Raw genomic sequence first — 17,035 nt, forward strand, 5'->3', positions numbered from 1 at the left:
CTTCCTCTCGTCTGCAGCCTGTGCAGGTCTGGCCTGTGAGTAAACACATTTGTCAGCAACCCGAGTTGTCACAGTCTTAGTGTTGGGCAAATGCTGGGCCCGTGAGCAGAGGATCCTGCTAGCTTTCCTGCCTGGCCGCAAGGCCCAGAAACCCCTGGTCTTGTCTCCTGGGCTCTGGGAAACCCTGGGCCTTGAGAAGTGGGGTTTGCAGGTGGTGACAGGAGGAGAGGAGAGAAACCTCCAGGGCTGTGGAGTCCAGGCTCCCAGACCCCCCGGCGCCTGCTGGAGATGAGTGAGCTATGTTCTGTGGGATTGGGTGGGACTTCCTCAGCGTGGGAGGAGCCCATTCTGGCCCGAGCTGTGTTTTTAAGAATAAATCCCTGGGAGCTCAGCATCGGCAGGGGCCTTGCTGTGCCTGCGATGTGGCCAGCGTGCCGCCTTTGCACTTTTGCTGTTGAGTGACTTGCACCACGGGGTCAGGGAAGGGCAGTGTGATTGCTGGCTAGGCATCGTTCTGTAATACAGGGTCGCCTGCATGAGCTCAGGCACAGGCCAGCATCCCCAGCCCTACCTGGGAGCCTCATGACATTCTCGGCAGCCTGGGGGGCCTTGTCCTGTGCCACACAGGCAAGCGGGGACACCCCCAGGCAGCAGAAGTCACCTGCAGCCCAGCGTCAGCCGCTGCTTTCTTGCTTTTCATGCCATTCACACTGGGGTAAGAATGGCTTCGAGACAAAATGTGACAGCATCACTCAGGCCAGCTTAGATCCTCAGGGTTCCCTGTCTTCCCAGGATAACGTCCAAGGCCCCGGCCTCTTGCCACTGCCCCTTGACCTCTGTCCTCTGCCCTAGGCCCGTGCAGGTCCCTGACTCGCCCTGCCCTGGGGCCCTCTCTCCAGGCAGGACTCCCAGCCCCTTGCTGGCCCTGCCCTGCCTCTCCCCAGGGAGGCCCTGAGGCCCTCCCCCAATATGTTCGGTCAAGCAGTGTCCCGTGTGGTCGGCCGAGCTGCCGTTCCTGCCACTACCACTGTTCCCACCCAAGGAGGGAGGCCTGGCTGTGAAAGTCCCAGGGAGGGGTCCGGGGTGGACTGTCTGGGGAGCCATGGTGTCGGCCTGAACCTGCACTCGGCCTGAAGCTGAGCCCACCACGGGGATGTGGCTACCAAGGGCAAGCACGCTTGGCCGCAGGCCTGGAGAAGCTGGAGCCAGACCACGGTGGGCTGCTGCAGGCTTTGGTCCATGTCGACCAGCGTCAGCTGCTGTCTGGGGATCTTAGGCTGGGGACGGCCCCTGCACCTGACATCACCTGGGCTGGGACCCCCACCTGGGGCTCCCCTTCTGCACTTGGACACCTGGGGGCCCATCGGGTCCACGCCTGTCCCACTCCAGCCTGTGCCTGTCCCACTCCAGTGAGGCCTCAGCCTGGTGGAGGGGGTGCAGGCTTGCGGGGAGCAGAGCTTCCCACAGGGCTGACCCTATGCACACAAAGCCATGACTGCCCCTGCCTGGGGCTTTCTGTTCCCCAGGAAGTCGGAGCCCCCCTCTCCTGAAACCGCCAGGCCCTCACAAGTCCCTTCCCCTCCAGGATCTGTCTGGCACCACCTCCTTCCCGCCGCCGGGTCCGCCTCTCAGGCCGCCTCTCGGGGTGCTGGCCGGACTTGGGACAGGCTGTGCCTCAGTTTCCTCACCTGTGCAAGGGAGGATGTTGGATTGTTGGGGGAGGAGGTTGGATTGTTGGGGGAGGGGGAAGCGGACCCCGCCCCCAGGTGCCGCCCGCCCCGCCCCTCCCGCCGGCCGAGGGGCCCATTGGCTGCGGGGCGCCGGGGCGGGGCGCGGCGCGCGGAAAGGAGCCTCGGGCTGGGAGCGCAGGAACCAGACCGAGTCCCACGGGGCTGTCACCTCCGCCTCCGCGCCCCGACCCGGTCATGCGCGACCTCGGGCTCTGGCTGCTGTGCGCGATGGCGCTGCCTGGTGAGTGGCTCCAGGAAGCCGTCCCGGGCGCGGCGCGGGGCAGGGTGGTTCTTCCCGCAGGAGGCGACGCGGGCCCCGAACCCCTGGTCTGCTCGCACCAGGCACCCTGCCCCGCTTCGGGCTGGTTCCTGGGAGCCAGGCGTCGGGTGCACAGTGGTCTCTGGGTGGATACACCTGGGCCGGGGAGGCCGGGGAGGCCGGGGAGGTCGGAGAGAACCTTCAAAGGTGAACTGTGAGAGGGAAGCCCCGCCTCTGAGCTTGTTAGTGGGGTCGGGGCCAGGCCAGGCAGGACGGCTTCACCTGCTGCGGGAGGCGCCCTGGGTTCCTGGGATTCGCCTGTGGGGCTGCCCACCCCCACTATTTGGCCAGGGAGGGAAGGGAGGGCAGAGGAGCTGGGGCCTGGAGGGCAAGGGTGTGGGCCTGAGGGGACCCGTCTCCTGCCTGGGGGAGGACCGGGGGCTGCTGACCCTGGATCCCGCCCCTGCTTCTGGAGTGACTTGGGCTGGGGTGTGTGAGGGAGCTTCAGGCTGGAGGCCGGGATGCTTTTCCGCCAGTTTCCTGGGCAGATGGGGCCGGCTGCTCCCTCCCCTGCTGCCTCTGCAGGTTAGAATGCCGTCATGGAGACACGTCCATTAGGGTCCTGGGGTTGGTGGTCTCCGAAACTCTGCCCATTGCATGCTGGGTCCCTGCCCTCTGCTCTTGGAAACCAGGGAGTTTCCAGTACTTGGGAGGTGAACAGCCTCCGGGAGGCCCTTCCTGCTCCCCAGTTAGGGACAACCAGATGATCAGATGAATGGAGGAGGAGATGGAAACGGTCGGCCGCTGGGGGCCTCCTCCCATCTGAGACAGCCTGGAGGCCTGTGGAGTCGCTGGCACCCGCAGGGTCTCCGAGCACCGTGTGTGGGTGCTGCAGGACACAGGCCCACCGGCCCTGCCTGGGGGACTCCTGGGGTCTTTTAGGCACAGAACCCTCACTTGAGTCTTTGTTTCTGAGCTATCTGGCAATTTCCCCAGGGGAGGGTCAAGACCAGGAAGGGGCAGAATCTGAGGGCCCAGGACTCTGGGAAGGAAACCCCTTTCCCCCCAACCCGCTTGCTGCTGACACTCCCTCCCGCAGCGATCGTCCCCAGCCGGCCCTGGGCCCGCGTGGAGCGGTATGAGGTGGTGCTGCCGCGGCGTCTGCCAGGACCCCGAGTCCGCCGAGCTCTGCCCTCCCACGTGGTGAGTCTAAGCTGGTCTGGGGGGTTCCTGACTGGCCCCTGAGCCCGTTTCTATGAAAGGAGCTTTAGCCTACGGGAAGTGGTGAGACCAGGTGGACATCTGGGGCCACCCTGTTCAGCTCCAGTCGCCTGGGGCCCATCTCCATTCCTCCCTCCAGCGCTGCCTGGGGGCTCAGGGCCTCACGGTTCCTTCAGGAACTCTATGCGCCCCCAGAAGGGAGCAGCGGTAGGTTGTGCTGGCCCCGGGCCCCTCCCCAGTTTCACTTGGCAAGGCTGATAAGCCAAATTCCTCTTTGAGAAGTGACGCTGGCTCACCGCAGAGTTGACACACCTTCCTGTGTGTGTGTGGGACCTGGCAGGGGTTCCCCGGGGCTAGGAACTGAGAGTGGCCCCCCTCCCCCACCGGGGCTGCCCAAGGGTGATTCCTGAAACCTGGGTGGGTGGGTGTGCACACGTGTGCACTGCATGCACGCGTGTGCGTGTTTCCAGGGAGGGTGGCCCCGGCCCCAGCCCTGTCCTTCCTTCAGCATCCTGGGAACCTACCACCGACCTGCCCACTGCTCTGGGCTCTCATCACAGCTAAGGCTGTCCCAGGGCTCAGCAGGCCGCGTCCCAGCCTCCATATGGGGGCTGAAGATGCAGTAGTTGAGGAGGAGGCTCTGCAGGCACCACCAGGTCCGGCAGCTGCTGGGAGGGACGGGGCCTGGAGGCAGACAGCTGCCGCTGGAGGGGCCTGTGTGTGCCATCCCCACCGCCCACCTCCTTTGCTGCCTGGCTGAGGCTGTGTCTCCCCCACCTTGTGCTTTCTTGGGGAAGGGGCATTGTTGTTACCCATGTGTGGTCAGATGGGGAAACTGAGGCCTGGGAGGACCGAGGAGCACTGTGTCCTTCCTGTCCACCCAAGTGCTGGGCTCTGCCGGTCCCCTCCAGCACAGCCCCACCCCCACCCCCCACCTTCCACCCTCTACCCTGCCTGAGGCTGTGGACCCTCAAGGACGGAGCTTTGGCCTGGGGCTGGAGGCCGGCACCCCTTCCCCACCAGCTGAGCTTCTCTGGCCCCCAGGATTGAGGTGGGCCCAGCCCAGGCAGGCTGCTCACCCGGGACCCTTCCCTCCTCGCTCAGGGCCTGTACCCAGAGAGGGTGAGCTATGTCCTTGGGGCCACAGGGCACAACTTCACTCTGCACCTTCGGAAGAACAGGTGAGTGGGTCTCAGGTCACCCCCCTGCCTGGGCCTGGCTCCAGCACACTGGTGTCCTCGGCGTCCAGCCTCTGGGCCGGCCTCTGTACCGAGGGGCCCGAGGCAGCCACAGCACATCTTTTTCAGGGACCTGCTGGGCTCCGGCTACACGGAGACCTACACGGCTGCCAATGGGTCCGAGGTGACGGAGCAGCCGCGCGGGCAGGTGTGGGTCGGTCGAAGCAGCTGGGCGGGCAGAGATGGGTTGGGCGGCCCTCCCCGAGCCTGTGGGGCTGTGGGGGCTCAGCCTGTGGACCCCTCTCCTGCTTCCCCTGCAGGACCACTGCTTCTACCAGGGCCATGTGGAGGGGCACCCGGACTCAGCCGCCAGCCTCAGCACCTGTGCCGGCCTCAGGTGGGTGCAGCGGACGAACACCAGGGCTCCCGCGGGTGGAGAAGAAGGCCTAAGCCTGGGGCGGGGGTGGGGGGAAGGGAGGCGGGGAGGTGCCTCCTCCTCACACTCAGGCCTTTGCTGTCGCACAGAGGGGTCTGCTCGGGGCACCCTGCCAAGCCCAAGAGGCTCACCCTCCTGTACCCTGGGGCCTGAAGTCACCTGTCGGGGGCTACGGGTGGCAGGGTAGGGGGAGCCGTGGGCAACAAACTAGAGCCTCTGGTCCTTCGGGGCAGGACCAGGCCACTCTGAAGCCCACGGCACACCCGGCTCCCGCTTCCCTCAGGGGTTTCTTCCAGGTGGGCTCAGACCTGCACCTGATCGAGCCCCTGGATGAAGGTGGAGAGGGTGGGCGGCACGCCGTGTACCAGGCCGAGCACCTCCTGCAGACAGCTGGGACCTGCGGGGTCAGTGACGACAGCCTGGGCAGCCTCCTGGGGCCCCGGACGGCAGCCGTCTTCAGGCCTCAGCCCGGGGTGAGCACCGTTATCTCCCGTGTTTGGCTGGTCCTGCCAGTGTCTGCTTGCCTGACCTGTGAGTCTCCCTGGCTCCCCATGCACTGGGTGCTGCCCACCGTCTGCAGCCTGCAGCAGGCCTGGCCACACTCCCTCAGCACTGGGCAGGGGCTGGACAGTGGCCCCAGGTCCCTGAGGGAGGGTCCAGGCCCTGGGGCTGGGAAGGCTGACTGGCTTCTTGTGGCTGTTCCCAAGGGCTCTCTGCCGTCCCGAGAGACGCGCTATGTGGAGCTCTATGTGGTCGCGGACAATGCAGAGGTGCGCTGGGGGCGGGGAAGATGGGAGAGCGGCCGGCGGAGGGTGGATGGGGGGTGTGTGGGCTCCAACCTGAGGGTCTCGTGTCCCCAGTTCCAGATGCTGGGGAGCGAAGCAGCCGTGCGCCATCGGGTGCTGGAGGTGGTGAACCACGTGGACAAGGTGGGCAGCAGTCCTGGCTGCAGAGGTGCTGACTGCAGAGGTGCCGGCTGCAGAGGTGCCGGCTGCAGAAGTCCTGGCTGCAGAGGTGCCGGCTGCAGAAGTCCTGGCTGCAGAGGTGCCGGCTGCAGAGGTCCTGGCTGCAGAGGTGCCGGCTGCAGAGGTGCCGGAGCCCCTGGCGGGAGGTGGGGGAGCGTTGCCATGGGATTCGTTCCACCTGCTCTGCCTCTGCCCCGCACCTGTGCCTGGCCCCACCTCGCAGCGGGACAGGTGCAGCCTCTGCCCCCACCCTCCCTGCTGCACCTTCCGCCACCCCGCCTGACCCCCAGGACTCCACCATCTCTCCAGCTATATCAGAAACTCAACTTCCGTGTGGTCCTGGTGGGCCTGGAGATTTGGAATCGTCAGGACAGGTTCTACGTCAGCCCCGACCCCAATGTCACACTGGAGAACCTCCTGGCCTGGCAGGCACGGCGGCTGACACAGCGGCACCTGCAGGACAACGTGCAGCTCATCACGTGAGTTGGCGGAGTGGGCAGGGTGGGGAGGGCTGGGGAGGGAGGGTGGACAGGGTTGGGGTGGGAGGGAGAGCATGGCTGGGGTGGGAGGGAAGTGGGGAGGGAGCCATGTCCAGGGCATCTGTGTCACTCCCACTTTCAGGGGCGTCGACTTCACTGGGACCACCGTGGGGCTTGCCAGGGTGTCTGCCATGTGCTCCCACAGCTCAGGGGCTGTGAACCAGGTGAGGGGCTCTTGCCCAGGTTTGCCAGGCCAAGGCCAGAGCTGGCTAGGGAAGGGGAAGCCTCGGTTCAGGTCTCTGGAGCAGGCCACCTTCCCTCAGGCCAGGTTTAATGCCTGATTTTATGTTTTAAGGTGGTGTTGGCGGGAAGCTGTGCCAAGTCCTGGGCCCAGGTGGGGTGAGGGTGGCAGGTGTGGGGAGTTGGCCACATGGTTCCTGAGAGCACAGACCCTCCCACAGGACCACAGCAAGAACCCCGTGGGCGTGGCCTGCACCATGGCCCACGAGATGGGCCACAACCTGGGCATGGACCACGACGAGAACGTCCAGGGCTGCCGCTGCCGGGAACCCTCTGAGGCCGGCCGCTGCATTATGGCGGGCAGCATTGGGTGAGGCGGCTGGGCCTGGCAGAGCCAGGGTATGCTGGAGGTGCAAGGTGGGTGGGGAAGGGGCCCAGCCGCCTCCCTGACGAGTTGCTCCCCACCAGCTCCGCGTTCCCCAGGATGTTCAGTGACTGCAGCCAGGCCTACCTGGAGGGCTTTTTGGAGCGGCCACAGTCGGCCTGCCTTGCCAACGCCCCTGACCTCAGCCACCTGGTGGGCGGCCCTGTGTGCGGGAACCTGTTTGTAGAGCGTGGGGAGCAGTGCGACTGCGGCCCCCCCGAGGTGCGTCCACACCCCGCACCTGCTCCCGTCAGCATGGGGTGCCACGACCTCTGTCTCTTCAGGTCAGGGCGACCACTGCACGAACATGTGGAACTTGGGGCTCCATTGGTGTCCAAAGTGGTCACAGGGAGGGAGTGGCTGCAGGGCACCCCAGTGGTCAGGGGAGGCGGCCAGTCCGCCCTGGAGCCTGTCCCGGCCCCAGTGCAGCCTGCCAAGGCCTTTGCCGTCGCCCCAGGACTGCCGGAACCGCTGCTGCAACTCTACCACCTGCCAGCTGGCTGAGGGGGCCCAGTGTGCGCACGGTACCTGCTGCCAGGAGTGCAGGGTGAGTGCAGCCTCCCGCCGGGGACCCCCAGAGCCCATGGCTGGCAGGTGGGAGGGGACCCTGGGGCGCCAGGGACCAGGCAGCTTGCATGGGCCTGTCCCCACGGTGAGCTCTTCTCTGCTGGGCCAGGTGAAGCCAGCTGGTGAGCCGTGCCGTCCCAAGAAGGACACATGTGACCTCGAGGAGTTCTGTGACGGCCGGCACCCTGAGTGCCCAGAAGACGCCTTCCAGGAGAACGGCACGCCCTGCTTCGGGGGCTACTGCTACAACGGGACCTGCCCCACACTGACCCAGCAGTGCCAGGCCTTCTGGGGGCCAGGTGAAGTAGGCACAGAGCTGACCTGGCAGGGTGGCTGCAGGCTTTGCCAGGGCTAACCCGCTCCTGGTCCCGCAGGTGGGCGGGCTGCCGAGGAGTCCTGCTTCTCCTATGACATCCTACCAGGCTGCAAGACCAGCTGGTACAGGTGAGCTTCTGAGACCAGATTCCCCTGGGCCCAGGACATGTGATGTTCCCACAGCAGGCTCAGCCCCAGAAGGTCCTCCACAAAGGAGTCCTGTTCCCATGAGGGTCTGCCCTGGGCCCGTGGACCCAGGCTCAAGCACACTGTGTTGTGGGAGGGAGGTGGGTCACTGTGGCCCCCCAGCATGGGCCTGGGCAAGCCGGCCCACGACCTGCCTCTGTCCACAGGGCTGACATGTGTGGCGTTCTGCAGTGCAAGGGCGGGCAGCATCCCCCGGGGCGCACCAGCTGCATCCTGAACCATGTGTGCCACGCACTCACCACAGAGGATGGCACTGCCTATGAGCTAGTGCCCGAGGGCACCCGGTGTGGACCAGAGAAGGTAAGTCCCTGGCTCAGAGGCCGCGCCACCCCCCCGGCCACCGGGCATGTGCCCCACCTGCAGATGCGTTTCTGGCTTGGCAGCTGCTTGAGGCTGTGGGAACAGAGTTCTCTCTGCACTTCTGGTAGAGACTGAAAGGTTGCTGGGGGATGGGGAGGGACATGGTTCTCAGTTCATCTGATGGCCATCGCCGGCTGCCACGTGCCCCAGGAGGGCCATTTCCTAGGGGCTCCAGGGGTAGGCAGCCAGCAGATGGGCTGAAGCACAGCCACCCTGGACGTGGTGACCACAGCCCACCCCCAGCTTACCCCACGGTTTCAAGGGACACTGGCTGAGAGACGCCTCCTACCCCAGGTTTGCTGGAAACAACGTTGCCAGGACTTACACGTTTACAGATCCAGAAACTGCTCCGCCCAGTGCCACAGCCACGGGGTATGTGTGGCCCCTCGGGACAGTGCCACAGCCACGGGGTGTGTGTGGCCTCTCGGGACAGTGCCACAACCACGGGGTATGTGTGGCCCCTGCACAGAGGCTGCCACTCTGAGGGAGCCTGAGGCTGGGGGAGCCCGGCATGTCCTATCCCTGGGGGTCTCAGTGGAGCCCATCTCAGGGCTGAGGCCCGGCCTGGGTGGCCTCCGCGGATGGAACCTGCATGGTCACCGGGCAGTGGTCAGGGGCTACTTGGAGAGGCCTCGCCGTTGGCACACGCGGGCGGGTACCCAGGGGCCCTCAGGGTTGAGGCTGGCCCGGGGCCCTCATGCTGGAGGCACAGCCCCCACGGCCCCTTGGGGTCCATGCCAGGATTGGCCCTGAGCCCAGCCGTCCCCACAGGTGTGCAACCACAAGCAGGAGTGCCACTGCCACGCGGGCTGGGCCCCGCCCTACTGCGCGAAGCTGCTGACCGAGGTGCATGCAGGTAGGCTTCCCTGGCCAGCATGGGTAGGGCTGGGGTCCAAGCTCAGAGGGCCCGAATGGAGCCCAGGCAGAAGCTGCGGGCCCGGGAAGCTGGTGGCGTTCACAGTGCCGGTTTGCTACCACAGGCATCGACGCACAGGTCTAGGCAGAGCCTGTCTGCCCCCAGGCTGATATGAGGAGGGGAGAGCCCTGTCCCAGAGTGGGGGCAGTGGCCGAGGGCAGGGCACGGTGGTGAGCTGAGACTCCAGTGTCCTCAGCCTGTGTCTTCCAGCCCCTCCTGAGCCCACAGCCCTGAGGCCACCCAGCATTTCCTCCTTGGTGGCCACTGAGCACGTGGCTGTCCAGAGCATCAGGCCTCAAAGGCACAGCTGTGCCCACAGCACTGTGGCCCAGGGCCACCCTGCCAAGCTCTCCAACCCATCACTGGAGAGCTGGGAGTCCCGGTGTAACGTACTGGGTCCTCCCTGAGGGGTCCACAGGGCACGGCCTATGGGTGCTGAGAAAGGCTGTGTCTCTGGGAACCTCCCCGGCCCCTGCCTGAGGTTGTGCGTGCGTCCCACAGCATCCGGGAGCCTCCCTGTCATCGTGGCGGTGGTTCTGGTGCTCCTGGCAGTTGTGGTCACCCTGGCAGGCATCATCGTCTACCGCAAAGCCCGGAGCCGCATCCTGAGCAGGTGAGGGCGGTGGGGGCCTGTGACGGAGGGCGGCGGGGGCCGTGGCGGAGGGCGGCGGGGGCCGTGACGGAGGGTGGTAAGTGCTTCCTGTGCTCGGCTGCAGGGAAATGTCCCTGCTGCTGGAGGAAGGGCACCCAGCATGGGCCCACATGGGCGGCACGGACACCCAGGCTCCTCCATGCCCTGACGTCGTGACGCCCCCAGCCTGAGCTGAGTTTGAAGGGCCTTCCTGGCTCCACTGGGCTGGTGCTGCTCTGGACTCTGCCATCCCCCGAGGCTAGGGCAGGGGATGGTTTTGGTGGCAGGTTGGGCTTGGAGCAAATCCAGGGAGGCCCGGTGGGGCCCCCACACCGTGGCCCAGCCCCATGAGCACCCCACCAGTTCCCTGCTGAGCCCCACGCAGCGGGAGACCCCCACGGTGCAGGACACACTGGCCCCACAGCCTGCAAGCATCTCCCGCCCACCTGACTAGGGCCCCCAGGACATGGAGGGGTGTCCCTGCCTCTTCAGGGTCCGCCCCGTCTCCTGGGCCTGTCTGTCTCTCATGGCTGTGACCTCTCACCCTGCAGCCTCTCAGGGGTGGGCTGGAGCTGGGAGGGACAGACAGGGTGTGGTGCTAGGGCCCCGTGGCCGGACACTGACCACGTGCCCTGTGCTTCCTCCCCAGGAATGCGACTCCCAAGACCACCACGGGGCTCTCCAACCCCCTGTTTCACCAGGCTGCCAGCCGCATGCCGGCCAAGCAGGGGGCTCCGGCCCCAACCAGGGGCCCCCAAGAGCAGGTCCCCACCACCCACGCAGGCCAGCCCGCCAGACACCTGGCCTCCTCGGTGGCTCTGAAGAGGCCACCCCCTGCTGTAAGCACCACCCCTGGCGGGTTCATGAGGCTGAAAGCAGAGTCCAGGCCCCGTCCTGTGACCCCAAGTGCAGCCCGAGGCCAGCAGAGCCCTTTCATTAACTTCACACATGGGCTGGCAGTGGCCCCGAGGCCCAGAGCAGCTGCTGTGGTCATCCTGCTGGCAACACTGAGGCTTTGGGAGTGGGTGCTTCCTGGACCCCTTTGAGCCATGACAGAATCTGAGCTTGAACTTAAACTTGGGGCTCGCAGGCCAGGGAAGCTTCCTGGACTCAGCAGAGCCCGTCTGAGGAGTGTCGAGAGGCAGATGCTCTCCGGCCCGCAGCTCGGGGTCACACCGCTGAGGGGAGGAGTGGGGTGGGGCTGCACAGACCCCTCCGGCACACACAAGAGGCAGGAACCTCGGATCCGGGAGCTGGGGATGCTGGAGGGGCACGGGGTAGGGTCCCAGCTCTGACCCAGGCTCTCGGCCCTATCTCCTCCAGCCTCCGGCCACTGTGTCCAGGCCACCCTTCCCAGTTCCTGTCTATGCCCAGCAGGCACCAAAGCAGGTAAGCCGTGGTGATTGGGCAGCCAAGCCGTCTGAGGGTGTCCAGGCCTTCCTGATGGGACTGGGGTCTGTGCACTTGCACTTTGGAAGTGTGGCCAGCAGTGTTTTCAGGGTCCCTCAGCTTCGGTTTGTCCCGTTCTTTCCTCGTGTGGATGAGGGCTGTGCACTGCTGGCAGGGGCAGCACTGGACACACCCTTCCCAGGACGCAGCCCAGGCCTGGCCCCACGTGCAGCTTCGGTCACGGGTGATGTTGACAGGGCGCCGGGTTGGAGCAGCGTCCACAGATTTTTCCTTAGAAATCCCCTGTCTTCTTTTTATAGTTAGCAGATGCCTCGGGGAGATACCTGGAGACTCTTTGAACCTTAAACTTGGACCCACCAGTTTTGGCGTCCATTGGTGAACATTGGCTGCAACAGTTGTTCCGCACTGTTTGCGTAATAGTGATTTTCTTTTTCTTTTTTTTTTTTTTTGAGACAGAGTGTCGCTCTGTCGCCCAGGCTGGAGTGCAGTGGTACAATCTCAGCTCACTGCAAGCTCCGTCTCTCAGGTTCACGCCATTCTCCTGCCTCAGCCTCCCAATGTAGCTGAGACTACAGGCTCCTGCCGCCATGCCCAGCTAAATTTTTTTATATATATATATATATACACACACACACATATATATATATATATATATATATATATTTTTTAGTAGAGACGGAGTTTCACTGTGTTAGCCAAGATGGTCTTGATCTCCAAAAAGGAAAAAGAGACATACCTTGACCACCAAGAGTGCTGGGGTTACAGACGTGAGCCACCGCACCCAGCCCTAATAGTGATTTTTCTATTTCTCTCTTCCTTTTTAACTTTTTATTTGAGCTAACTTCGGACTTACATGTGAGTTGCAGAAATAGTCCTAGAAGGGGTCTGGACAGGCAAAATGGGGGCCTGGAGGGGGCGGAGAAATTTCTGGCCAAGGAAGTGATGGTCACCAGGCATGGAGGGAGATGGGGCAGAGGCTACAGCAGGAACCACGCGTGGCGGGAGATGGGGCAGAGGCTGCAGCAGGAGCCAGGCGTGGCGGGAGATGGGGCAGAGGCTGCAGCAGGAGCCAGGCGTGGTGGGAGATGGGGCAGAGGCTGCAGCAGAACTATGCAGGAGGGAAGTCACTCACTCTTCACTTGCATCGGCCTCCCCTGGCTGCTCAGTGGGGTCCTTTGGAAACTGCTGAAAATTGCAAATGCTCAGCCCACCCAGGCTCCGTGCGACACAGCCAGGAGTGAGCTCCACAGCTCTGTGTGGTGGACTTCCAGCCTCCCTACCCTGGGAAAGCTGACATGCAAAGAAACACGTGTTTTAGTAGTTAATTATTGGCCTTTGAGCTTCCAAAACCCCACATTCTGGCAGTTTAAGAGCTCTTCAGGCCAGGCGCATTGGCTCACGCCTGTAATCCCAGCACTTGGGAGGCTGGGGCGGGAGGATCACTTGAGCCCAGGAGTTCAAGACCAGCCTGGGCAACATAGGGAGACCCCATCTCTACAAAAAATAAAAAATTAGCTGGATGTGGTGGCTTGTGCCTGTAGTCCCAGCTACTCAGGAGGCTGAGGCAGGAGGATTGCTTGAACCCAGGAAGAGAGGCTGCAGTAAGCCAAAATCATGCCTCTGCACTCCAGCCTGGGTGACAGAGGGAGATCCTGACTCAAAAAAAAAAAAAAGGAAAAAAGTTCTTCAAGGATAATATGGGGGTTGGGTAGGGGATGTGGAAGGTGTGGCCGGAGCTGGACTGGGCAGATGGGCCCCGGATGGCGTTCGGCCACTGACGGGCTTTATTCTGTGGGCGGTGGCGGCCAGGAGGGTTTTTCTGTAGCGGGCTCAGTGGCAGTGGAGCCTGCAGGCCCCTGGGGGGCAGAGCGAGGCCTGTGGGGAGCTTCATTCCGGATCCAGGAAAGGTGATGTCCAGGTTAGGGCCGGGACTGCCTGGGGCACCCATGTCAGCTATGTCTGTTTCCCTCCCAGGTCATCAAGCCGACATTCGCGCCCCCAGCACCCCCAGTCAAACCCGGGGCTGGTGCAACCAAGCCTGGTCCAGCTGAGGTGAGGCCCCAGCACACACCAGGCGGAGTCCACTGTGGGATGGACGGCATATGGCCTCCCCACAGGGCTGATGGTGGCACTGCTTTGGAGCGGTGGAGTTTTCTCCTAATTATCTGTGGATAAACTTGGTGACTGTCTGAAAGAAAAGGGAAGGGCATCGGCGGTGGGTGTACTGTGACGTCTGTGCTGCGATCAGGGGGCTTCTCAGCAGACGCTGACCCCGGCTGTCAAGGTGCCTGACTTTCCCCCAGTGACCGAAGGGAAGGACGTCTGTCCCTCCGTGCGCCGTATCTACTGCGGCTGCCACACTTGCCATCGTGTGGATGGGCTATGTTGTTGTTGGATGAACCAAGAATCCACATTTTAAGAAATGTTAAAGGAAGTAAAATTGAGTTGTACCCTTTATATGCCTTTTATAGCAGGTAGTTTTTCAACACCATTTATCTTTTCCTCCTTCCAGAGTGCTGTTGGCCCAAAGGTTGCCCTGAAGCCCCCCATCCAGAGGAAGCAAGGGGCTGGAGCTCCCACTGCACCCTAGGGAGGCACCTGTGCCTGTGTGGAAATTTGGAGAAGTTGCAGCGGAAAACCATGCCTTCCAGCATTCCAGGGTCCAGCTAGCGCCGCTGGGCTCCGGACCCTGACTTTGCAGGCTCAGCTGCTGTTCTGACCTCAGGAATGCATCCACCTGAGAGGCTCCTGCTCTCAGGCCCTCAGCCACTCCCTTCTCCCCGCCTTGGCCCCGCGTAGCCCCAGCTGTCTGCAGGCACCAGGCTGGGATGAGCTGTGTGCCTGTGGGTGCATGCGTGTGTATGTGTCTCCAGGTGGCCACTGGTCTCCCCCTGTGTTCAGGAGGCCACATACACAGCCCCTTCCGGCCACACCTGCCCCAGCTCTGGGGCCTGCTGAGCGGCTGCCCTGGGTACCCGGTTCCAGGCGGCACAGATGTGGGGTATCCCCAGAAAGACTCCATCCCAGGACCACGTTCCCCTGGCTGCCCTTCGAGAGGGTGTCAGGGAGCGGACTGCACCCCAAGCTCCCGACTGCAAGTCCCCTGATCGTGGGGCCTGTTTCCCATGGGATTCAAGAGGGACAGCCCCAGCTTCGTGTCTGTTTAAGCTTAGGAAGCGCCTTTAGGGAAAGGGCTGCTTGGGAGAGTCAGCTATCTTGTCTGGTTTTCTTGAGACCGCAGATGTGTGTTCAGCAGGGCTGAAAGCTTTTATTCTTTAATAATGAGAAATGTATATTTTACTAATAAATTATTGACCGAGTTCTGCAGATGCTTGTTGGATCAGCGGGTAAGGGTGGTGGGTTTCAGTTCACGAAATACAAGGGTCGGCGCTTGGTAAAATGTTCTCCCTGGGTTTCTCAGGCCCTCCCCAGCGGAACTAAGCAGTCCCGCCCCTCCCGCGGGCAGACGATCCGATCCCGGAACCCGCGCCCGAGGCGACTTCGCTACGACGCACGGAGGGGCCCGCGCTGCCCCCGCCCCGCCCCGCCCCGTCTCCCGGCAACGGCCGCGCCCCGCCCATTCCGCCCCGTCTCCCGGCAACGGCCGCGCCCCGCCCATTCCGTCTCGTCTCCCGGCAACGGCCCCGCCTCTTCCGGCCCCATCCCCTAGTCCGGGCCGCGTCCCCGCACGTCACCCGCCATGCTGGGCTCGCACCCAGCCGCGCGCGGCCTCCACGCCTGGCTGAACGCGCTCCCGCTCAGCCACCCACGCGCCGCCTGGCCCGGGACCTCAGCGGCGACGGTGGGCGCGCGTCCGCGAAGTCGTGGAGTCCGAGGGGCCCCCGCGACCTGGGCCGGCGCCCTCCCGACCGCTCGCTGACCTCCCCAGAGTCTGGGGCTGCGAACCCCGCTTCGCCTTTGCTGCATCGGACTCAGCCTTTCGGATCTGTAGGATCCGGGACTCCAGTGACCGACCACAGGGCAGGGCTCGCAGCCCACACGCGCCGCAGTACCCAGCCCGATGCGCACGTTCCCTGTGGGCACCCCTGGGAGCGTCCCCTGGTGCCAGGCTGGCGCGCTGGCCTCTGAGGAGGTGGCTTCTGCTCTAGGCACCTGGGCAGCACGTCTGAGTGGGCGCCCACGGGGCGGAGGCTGTTAGACGCATCTGGTGCTGCACCGAGGAGGCCTGACATTGGCCATCGACGTCCCCCCAGCCTGTGGCCAAGCCCCTACCCCCATGGGTGCTGCCTCCGGGTGGTTCCTCCGACGAGAGCCCTGAGCTGATAGCGCCCATTCCTCTCGCAGGCCTGCCAAGCCTCCAGCTTCCTTCAGCACGAAGAATGAGAGCGTTCCGGAGGGGACAGGCCACTGTACTTGCAGGAGTGGGTCCCTGTCTCTCAAGCCCTCCAACCGCCCATACCTCCCTCCCTCCCCGTCTCCCCAGCCTCCATCGGCCACCCCATTTCCTCGACAGTTGGATTCAAGGCTGGTGTCGGCCTTGTAGTGGGGACCCAGCCACCAGGCGCCAGAGCAGCCAGACCCCGGGGTCCAGCAGCTACTGGAGGACAAGGAGCAGGCGCTGTCCTTTCCGCAGGAGACAGGGTACAGGCGACCTGGCGCCCTTGTTGCCTGGACACCCTGTGGCCGAAGGACTGGGAAACAGAGGGCCTGTGCCGAGCCTTGCAGAGAGGGCATGGCCTTCGTTTGCTCCAGCCCTCCCCAAAATGTAGACATTTGCTGAGTACCTATGGGCACCAGCTCTTATCACCTGGGGGTGCTGGCTGGCAAGTCTGCTGGCTGCCCTCCAGCCAGAGCCGAGCCCCTTCTGGCATCCCCAAATGCACAGAAGACAGCCAGAGAGGCAGGGTCCTGGGCAGCACCTTCCCAGCCCGAAACTCCACACGAGCACTTAGATATGCAGTGCACACCTGGCTCTCTGCACACACCTGGTTCTCAACAGATACCTGGCTCTCCTTGCACACCTGGCTCTCAGTGCACACGCAGTTCTGCAGTGCACACCTGGTTCTCTGGATACCTAGTTCTCAGTGCACACCTGACTCCTCAATGCACACCTGGTTCTCAGCGCATACCCAGCTCTGTGGTGTAAACCAGGCTTGACAGGCTCTGTGGGCCCACGCCTGCCTCTGCAGGTGCACACCTGGCTCTTTGACCAGGAGTCTCCAGTTTTCCTGCATGCAGGAAGCCCCTTGCCATACCTGCCTCCCCCAGCTCCAGCCATCAGGACCCTTAAGGGATGCTGGATGGGAGCCCTGGCTCCACACAGACGTTCACTCTAGGCCTGCTGGGCAGTGCACGGCCGCATCGGGAAGAAGCCCTCTCACCCCAGGCACCTGCCTCGGGCACGGTGGCCACAGGAGAGGGCTGCTGACTGCCTCCTAAACCTTCCCACACTGGAAGCACAGTCCCAGCCAGTCTCCAGCAGCAAACAACGTGACTTCCACTGGATTTGGAAAACCTGAGCTCCCTCAAATGACGTTTCCGGGAAGCCCAGGAGTGACAGCCACCTATGGACAGAGCTGGGTGGCAAGGGGCAGGCCAGCACTCAGTAGACCCAGCCGGACCAGGGCCCCCTTGTGGACTGAACGCCACTCGCTGGTCATCCCCACGGCGTCCCTTGCTCAGAGACAAACTCCAAAGGGCAGGGTGGCCTCAGCCTTCATGTGAGGAGCACGGCCC

At 63.8% G+C, this 17,035-nt stretch overlaps 1 protein-coding gene across 21 annotated transcripts; it reads left to right on the top strand.

Annotated features, from left to right (window-relative positions):
- Positions 1-1,751: 1,751 nt before the first annotated feature.
- On the top strand, positions 1,752-14,662 carry ADAM8 (ADAM metallopeptidase domain 8). Of its 21 annotated transcripts, none has more exons than XM_031651946.1 (23): positions 1,752-1,971; positions 3,089-3,192; positions 4,315-4,391; positions 4,518-4,596; positions 4,709-4,785; positions 5,108-5,297; positions 5,532-5,594; positions 5,685-5,753; positions 6,099-6,268; positions 6,411-6,492; positions 6,730-6,878; positions 6,977-7,154; positions 7,390-7,479; positions 7,609-7,798; positions 7,874-7,943; positions 8,168-8,321; positions 8,644-8,829; positions 9,153-9,237; positions 9,799-9,910; positions 10,578-10,767; positions 11,252-11,317; positions 13,313-13,390; positions 13,851-14,662. In XM_031651946.1, the coding sequence occupies exons 1-23, from the start codon at positions 1,926-1,928 to the stop codon at positions 13,926-13,928; spliced, it is 2,583 nt and encodes an 860-aa protein (XP_031507806.1). In that variant the 5' UTR covers positions 1,752-1,925; the 3' UTR covers positions 13,929-14,662. The 21 variants fall into 21 exon arrangements, with proteins under 21 accessions (XP_031507806.1, XP_003904486.1, XP_031507812.1 ...); XM_003904437.4 differs by having other exon boundaries at positions 8,676-8,753; XM_031651945.1 differs by lacking the exon at positions 1,752-1,971 and adding an exon at positions 2,370-2,574.
- The last annotated feature ends 2,373 nt before the right edge of the window (positions 14,663-17,035 follow it).

The sequence above is a fragment of the Papio anubis genome, chromosome 11 (assembly GCF_008728515.1).
Source record: "Papio anubis isolate 15944 chromosome 11, Panubis1.0, whole genome shotgun sequence".
Classification (NCBI taxonomy): Eukaryota; Metazoa; Chordata; class Mammalia; order Primates; family Cercopithecidae; genus Papio; species Papio anubis.